The sequence below is a fragment of the Strix uralensis genome, chromosome 32, assembly GCF_047716275.1.
Source record: "Strix uralensis isolate ZFMK-TIS-50842 chromosome 32, bStrUra1, whole genome shotgun sequence".
Classification (NCBI taxonomy): Eukaryota; Metazoa; Chordata; class Aves; order Strigiformes; family Strigidae; genus Strix; species Strix uralensis.
In genome coordinates, this window is record NC_134003.1 from 420,866 (window position 1) to 429,031 (window position 8,166).

The following is an 8,166-nucleotide window of genomic DNA, read 5'->3' on the forward strand; positions in this document are numbered from 1 at the left end:
CCTAATCAAAACTTACTTTGTTACATCATCATTTATCTTGATTCATTACATGTTTAAGTTTTCAGTCTGGACGTACAATCCAAGTTATGTTTAGCTCTTGCTATAAAGCTTTTGTGAAAATGATCGAGGTAACCCTTCCTCCTTTTGCGGGTTCTGCGTTGGTTTTGCATCACTTTACAATTCAACATTAGGTAGCTCTGTCATGTTAGTTTTAATGCAACCATTTACTCCTCTATTTTTGGTGTGCTGGACTCATGAAAAGTTCTTTACAGGTGTGTATTTTGTGCCTATTGCCAGGTGATTGTGTTTACCTGATGAGAGACAGCCGTAGAACTCCAGATGGACACCCTGTCCGGCAGTCGTATCGGCTGCTGTCCCACATCAACAGGGAGAAACTCGATATTTTCCGCATTGAAAAACTCTGGAAAAATGAGAAGTATGTTCAAGGCATCTTTTAAATTTGAGCCATTCCATATACCTACCTGTCAAAACACAGTAATTTTGTGGAAGTCTTGTCGTAGCTTAAAAATGCAGGACTGAGCATGGTTCAGTTACAAAGGCTTGATGATTTTCCACTTGTCTCTGCTTGTGCTCCACAACTGCAAAGTAAAGACATGTAAGGTTGGAGGTTTAAGCAAGGGATAAGCAATAAAAGCTGATGCACTTTCCTCACTGTTGGAATAGGCTGAGAATACACACTGGCAGCTGAATGGCTCAGCTAACGATCACTGACTTGTAAGCCACTGTAACACGATTAAATGCATATGCCCCAGTGATAGCAGCACAGTAAGTCTGCTGTCTTCATGGAAAATCACACTGGGAGTATTTCCACTTCCTGAAGGAGATAAAGTTGAACGTGTAATATTCATGTGACTTCGCTTTTCATCACAGTCATTGCAAAAGTGCAAGACAGATAATTCAAAATTAAGTGGAGGGCATTAAGTAAAGTTGTATCACGGGCTTATAGAAATAGTTGTGGTTCTTTTTTTCTTTCTGTTTCTCTCTTTCTCTTACCTTTACACCTTCAAACAGAGAGGAGCGGTTTGCATTTGGTCATCATTATTTCCGTCCACATGAAACACATCATTCCCCTTCTCGAAAGTTTTATCACAATGAGCTCTTCCGGGTGCCATTGTATGAAATTATCCCCTTAGAGGCTGTGGTGGGAACGTGCTGTGTTCTTGACCTATACACCTACTGCAAAGGTAAGGAAACCTAATGGGATGAGTAATTAAGTATGATACACCTTTCCATTAATTTGGGAAGTATGCTAGAATAGTTACTGCTGTAAAAAGGCCATAGCCAATGTTTACAGAGTGTCAGAGCTGGGGAAGCACTATTGCCTTAGCACTGGGACAGTGATTTCTGTTTCAGGAGGGCCAGTACTGAAGAGATCAGCAGCAGGGTGGGATTGTGGTGGGCAGGGAAGAGAAAGTGGTGGCAGCTGATAATAGTTTTTGCAAAAGTTTGGGTATATTTTATTATACAGGTTTTCCTCTTAAATTGGAGTAGCGATGTGTCCACTACTGGGATTCCAAACCAAGGAGGGCAGACAAGCATGCCTGCCATCCCACCAGACAGCTCTGGCAGCCCCTGCTTCTCACGGCGTGTGGCTTGTTCTTGTGTTTCCTCTGGAACCTGAGTAACATTTTTTCCTATGTGCTTTGTTTTGAAACTGCAGGGAGGCCAAAAGGCGTGAAGGAGCAGGATGTATATATTTGTGATTACCGCCTCGATAAATCAGCTCATCTCTTCTACAAGATCCACCGGAATCGTTACCCTGTCTGCACCAAGCCCTATGCCTTTGACCACTTCCCCAAGAAACTCACACCCAAGAGAGACTTTTCAGTAAGTGTTTCTTCTGTTAGCTTCCTTACTTTTTACTAGAAGACTGGACATATTTTTAGAAAGCCCTTGGCTCTCTGTTTATGAATGAAAGTTGGTAAACTGAAGGAAGCTGACACATAAGCAAACACAGTCTGGATGAAAAGCTGGCTAGAAAGAAAGCTTGGAAAGAAAAATCTACTGTAGACAGAGAATTTGCAGTTCAAAAGCAAACAGATGTGGAACGAATGGTGATGTCTAAGTTTAGAGATAGTGGTTGGTTTCTGACCGAAATCTAGATGCTAATTTCATTTCAGCCACTCCTGAGTGAAGGAAATCTTAAAACTCACTTTTCAGTCACAGTTCTACAACTGTAAAATAATTGTGTATGTTTTAGAGAGTCACACAAACTATAGACCAATGTGAGTTTATTAAGACACGGAGTGATTACACTGAAGGAGAGAAAACCTGACACAGACAGGCTAACAAAGCTGTCTTGATTAAAATTAAACCATTAAAAAATGGTTTTCAGCAGTACCTTTGAATAGTGATTCCCAGAACAGAAGAGCAGTATTTTCCTATTTCCATTTCCCTGCTCTATCAAATGACATACTGCTTACTTATATACAATTATCACTGAAAATGGATGTCAAAAAAACATCCAGCAGACAGATAGACAGCAAAATCATGAAGTACAGTTTCCCTTAACATCCTCCATCTGAATATCTGTTCATTTCACTGGCTCATTTTCCCCAATTCCCTGGAAATAGCAACTTTTCATTGTGCACGTCCTCCTACACAGCACTGCTTTGTCTCTGAGCACAGAGGTATCAGATCTGGCAAATCTTTTGCAAGTAAACACTTTTCTTCCTGGAAGCAGAGAGATTTTTATAGTGAGTTTAGAGATGGTTCCAAACTTCTGCTGTGCAGAAAGCAAAGATGATTTTTATCATGGTGATCTATGGCTTGAAATTTATTTAGAAGATACAAAGAATCAGATAATAAGTCTGGCTCTTCATTTATCCTTATTACATGATTTTGCCTTCTCCTTTGGATTTGTCTGATGTGCGAGATGTGCCAGCCATGCACTGGCGTTTCCAAAGGGCCAGATAGGCGAGTCTCCTGTACTGGTACTTCCAGAATATTTAATTGTCCAGGACTTTCTTCCACTGTGAATTTTATTTGATATTAAACATAATCTTTACTGTTGTTATAGCCTCATTATGTACCAGACAACTACAAGAGGAACGGAGGCAGGTGAGTCTTACCTCCCAGATTGTTTGTTGAGAAGAGATGAGATAATCCTGTTTGTTTGTCAAGGGTCCACTCTTTTTCCTACCCACTTCCCCTGGGTGCTATGGAAATAATAAGATTAAATTATTTAAAGCAATCCTCTAAACTTTCAGAGAGATAAAAGGGAACAAGTGGGGATGGATAGAATATAGAAGCAGCCTTAGTGTTCCTTAATAATGTATGTAAGGAAGATTGCAGAAGCCGTTTTGAAAGTTAGCAAAAGCAGCTGAATGTGGGAGCTGGCAGAGCCCGGAACAAGAGCATCCAGCCTTCCCGCACAAAGGGGGATCAGATCCCCGAGCACGCTGCCCCTGTTCACATTGTGGGAGGAGCCAGGGCCGATGCACTCTCTCAGTTCTGTTAGAGCCTTTAAAAACACCCATCAGGAGCCACTGAGTGCTGAGCTCAACTGTTTCAGAAGATAAAAACCTTTACAAATCAAAACAAAAAAGCAATTTGTTTTTAAAAGACTGCATGTGACATGATGCAAACAAGGTAATAGGAACGTAGCCTCCCGTAGAGAGTAACTGGCAGGTTTCAGTGCATGTATTAAGTCAAATGTCTGAGATCCCAGAAAGGCCCCTACTTACTGAGAAGTCTCTGACTCACTAGAAATTGGTCTTTCAGGTGAGTGTCTGAAAAATTGTGGTATTTGAACCCTTCTTTTCCTGCTAGATCATCCTGGAAAACAGATCGCTCAAAACCACAGATTAAAGACTTAAACCAAGAAGATGATTCTCTTCCACTTATTGAGGATGTATTAGGAAATCAAGATCAAACTTCAAGGGAGATGCCTAGCCTAGAGGAGCCGGAAAAAGAGGCAGTCTCTAGTGAGACCTGTGAAACTGATAAAAAGGTGGAAGAAAGCAATTCTGACACAAGGCAGCTGTGCACTCCAGAGGAAAGGCGGCATATTCAGAGAGAGAGACTTAATCAAATCCTGCTAAACCTCTTAGAGAAAATCCCAGGGAAAAATGGTGAGATTTTATGCTATGATTACACAATAGCATTTCTTCTGCAGGTTTGTTTTCAGTTCGCTGCAGTGTTGACAAAATAAATGTTTTTTGTGTGAATTTATCGCTAGTGGACATTATTAATAATTAATTTTCTTTGCAGTGATGTTTTCTTTTGCAACAGTAGCAATTTTAACTAAATCCGAATGAAATTTCTTACAACTGACAGTGTTTTGTATAATATTTTTAGTAATCACAAATCGGTCTGAAGACAAATTTCCCCCCCCCATCATTCTGTGTCTACAACAGACATGCAAAGAAAGACTGAAGAGAATTTGGAAAGTCTCTTTTGACCTTTAATGAGCTTTCCACTGGGTTCTGAGTAACTTCTGTAGGTATTGTCTAAGCTGCACGGTAAGGGTGCAGCAGTGGCACTGGTCATGTCTCTGGTTTTAATTTAAAGCTCTGTCCAGTCACTTCCGTGTTCTCAGACTTATTCCATGAGTCCATGATTATTTTGCATTAATTCAGGGTGGGAGGGTTTCTGGGGGTCGTCTGGTCCAAACGTGACCCAAAGCAGGGCTGACTTCAAACTTCAATCAGGTTGCTCAGCACCTTGTCCAGTGGAGTTTTAAATATCACTGTGAATGGAAACATCCTTGAAAGAACTGTGAATAGGGAAATAGAAAAACTGTTACTCGTATCAACCATCTTTTACCAAAAGCCTGTGGTCTGTTGCAGCTATTGATGTCACTTACTTGCTGGAGGAAGGATCAGGAAGAAAACTGAGGCGGCGCACGCTCACCATCCCGGAGAGCAGCTTCAGGAAGTGATGCCACGAGAGGAAGCTGTGGTCTGGAGTCTGCTACAAGGTCTGCTGAGGACTGAGGGCAGGAGCCCAACTTCCTCTGCACCAGCAAAGGAAAAGAGGGCAGCAGAAAACTGACAAATATACAAACAGTTAGCACTTAGATGTCTGGGTTGGCAGGTTGCCCTGCCCTGCTCTGCAGTGCTCTTATGGTGTGTGTGTTGTTGGGCGTGCCTTGTATTGATGTTAGGTACTGAGAAAAACCTCGTGGTTATTGTTCAGGATGGTCAAATTTAATTTATTTTTGCTTGATATTCCCACTCAGAGGAAAAAAAAAAATAAAAAATAAAAAAATTGGGGAGGTAAGAAGGATAAGGACTGACTTACTCTGATGAGAATATTCCCCATGTTCACCAATTAACCTGTGATTGTACAAGATACTCTTGGCACCACCATGGCCCATGCCAGTGAATGAAATCCAGATGGGAGGGTGAAGGCCCAGTGGCTTAAAATTAAAGGCTGCCCTAAAGTTGTGGCTTCCGATTTGCACAAGTTCCAAGAAGAGAGAAACGTACCCAAACGTGCAAAAGGTTCACCGTGGAACGGCCAGTGCACACACGTACCTTTGGTCTGTGACAAGGAGAAACTTCCGAAGTCACCTTGGAGCAAAGCAGGAGTTGGCTGGTTGAGGCACTTGTTCTGCGTCGGGAAGGGGGCGGGGTGTGATTTTTTTCACTTTTTTCTGCAGAGAAATTTTATAAAGCAAGTCAAATCCTGACAACACCATTGCTGTTGGTTTTTTTGATAAGCTGTGGTTCTCGTGTGTCTAGTGTGTTGTGCAAATTAAAATCTGTTAAAAGAAAAAGAAAAAGGAAAAAAAAAAAAAAAGGAAACTTCACTACATGAACCGTCAAGCAGTATTCAGAGCGAGTATTTGTTGTGAACTGTAGAATATATCAACTGCTAACACTATTCTTGTGTTCTGGTTGTACAGCTTAAAATGTCCGTCTCTTAAATTAAGAGACAGTGTATCTCGCACCGCCCTCTCTCTCTGCCCTGACCAAAGTGGCAGCAGGACCCCCCCGCGCTGCCCCCGCCGGCCCCCCGGCGCCCAGAGCCCCCGCGCTGTCACCGGGCTGTGGCAGAGGGAGGGGGTGGCCGCCGTACGCTGCCCCTTTAAAATGGCTTTGCTTTTTTGTCTTTCAGACGTACATATGCATATACAGTCCTGTTTTAGATGTTCTTATAAGAAAACCAGTTTTTAATGTGCCAAGTTGTATATATCTGCTGCGTGGATGTAAAGCAATACAGTAGTTACATGTTCCTTTTTAATGGACCAAGCTTGTCCTAATGTACATTCTTGTTATTATTATAATTATTTTACTCTTAGTGGAACATGACTCATTCCATTAACTTTTATGTGTTGATTTAAAAAGAAAAAAAAAAAAGAAAGGAAAAAACCCTTTGAGAAAAAATATTTTATTAAAAAAAAAAAAGAAATAAGAAAATAGTTTGGAATATTTTCTTACTGTAGAGAAGCACTGTACAGTACCAGGAACCCTGAGTATAAAATACTCGTGCGTGTAGTAGGAATATCGCATGTCCAAAATCTTGAGTTGTCTCATTTAGTTTAAAACAGAAATCATTGTCTCAAATGGTGTTAAACACTAAAAAGTTTTTAAAAAAATAAAGTGCGTACAGAAGCGAGACACTAGCTCTGTCATTTTATCTTTCTTTTGTTGAAAGACTAAACAAAATGTTTTTTAGACAATCAAATGTTAGGTAAGTGCAAAGAATTGTTTTTCTTACTGGTGTAGAAATTAATGACTTTTTTTATTTTTCGGTTATTTTATAATAATGAGAAGACCAGTGTGTCACCAGGATCGCTGTTTTAAGACCAGGAAGCACTACATTATTGCAAATAGATATGAACTCTTAGTCTGCATGGGTGTAGGCTGTGTGATTGCTGAAAATAAATGCTGCTAATATATTTCCTTTTTACAAAGCATATCTAAATAGATCATTGTTTTGATGTTAATCTTTGTAAATTATGTATTACCAATTTTAACATTGGATGTAATTGCATAAAAAGCCTGCATCTCAATCCTGAGAGAGTCTAGTATTAAATGGAAAATCTTTTCCTATTGATGACTTGTGGGGTTTTCTTTGACATGTCTTTGATTTTCTTTTCTTGCCTCTTTGTCTCAACCGCTCCTGTCATGTTCTAACTCTCTTACAGCCACGTTTCCAGGGGGGCTTGCCCCATCTCTTTTGGGTGATGGCGTTTTGTGAGGATTTAATTTGATGCTGATGGGTCTCCTGGTCAGCCCATGGCAGGAGGGAAGCTGGCAGCGTGCGTGCAGAGAGAGGAGCAGCAGCACAAACGAGCCCTGTTTGGTAGTTGGAGGGTGTGTACCTGTGATCATATGTCATGGCAGGTTGGTACATGAAACATTAAATCTACAAATTTAGTGCCTGTTCCCAGAATATCATCCCCTGGGACCCGGCGCCGTCCCCCCCGCCACGCCTGCCTAGAGAGCAGGGTGGGTTCTGCCGCCGCGGCGGGTGCGTGGCCCGGGGCAGAGCACTTACCCCGCCGGTGCTGGGCCAGCGTCGGGTCAGGCGGCTGACGTGCGCCGTCACCTGCCTCTGACTGTCACCACTACCAGAAAGTCGAGCTGTCGGGGACTGTCAGCCTGCGCACACGCCGTCAGCCCACCCCAGCCCACCAGCAGGACCGTGAGGAGCACAGAAATTGAGAACTTGGTGTCCTCAAACCAGCCTTTGAGGCTTCATCAACCTCCCGTTCCCTCCAGTACCCTCAGCCAAGGTTGGCACTGAGGAGACACAGGCCTTGCAAATCTTTTAGGGTTTAATCTTCCTCTGGTTCAAAAGTGGTTTCTGGGAATAAATTTGGTAACTATTTGCATTAGTCACTTGGGAATGAAATAGCTTCTTGATGACCCCCTTTAATTTAACTTCGTGTTTCCTTTTTCCATTTCCTACCCTGAATCTCTGTGGTCATTAAAATGCCGTGCTTGACCCATACACTTGTCTTCCTTTTAAAGTAGAGACACCAAGCCAAGGATTGGAGTGGTTTATTTATTTTAAAAAAAGTTGAAAATGTACCTGGATTCAGCTCCTGCTGGTTTGACCCCATTTCAGAGTCCAGAGGCAGCTGTGGAATTCAATCAAACCTACTTAAGGCAAGCCAAATAGCATTCCAATTAAGATACAATGTCCCTTGTCTGAGAGTAAAAATTCCAGAGAGAGAAATGAAAATGAGAA

The 8,166-nt window shown here is 41.8% G+C and overlaps 1 protein-coding gene across 2 annotated transcripts in view; it reads left to right on the top strand.

Moving 5' to 3' along the window:
- ASH1L (ASH1 like histone lysine methyltransferase) overlaps window positions 1–7,022 on the top strand; it is a 64,172-nt gene extending 57,150 nt beyond the window's left edge. The window contains exons 23-28 of one of the 2 annotated variants that reach the window (XM_074853328.1): window positions 298–436; window positions 1,033–1,205; window positions 1,682–1,848; window positions 3,041–3,081; window positions 3,793–4,094; window positions 4,812–7,022. In XM_074853328.1, coding sequence (XP_074709429.1) covers window positions 298–436; window positions 1,033–1,205; window positions 1,682–1,848; window positions 3,041–3,081; window positions 3,793–4,094; window positions 4,812–4,903 — 914 coding nt within the window. In that variant the 3' untranslated portion in view covers window positions 4,904–7,022. Of the gene's footprint in view, window positions 1–297; window positions 437–1,032; window positions 1,206–1,681; window positions 1,849–3,040; window positions 3,082–3,744; window positions 4,095–4,811 lie in introns of those variants that run through there. The other variant, XM_074853329.1, reaches the window with a different exon arrangement.
- The last annotated feature ends 1,144 nt before the right edge of the window (window positions 7,023–8,166 follow it).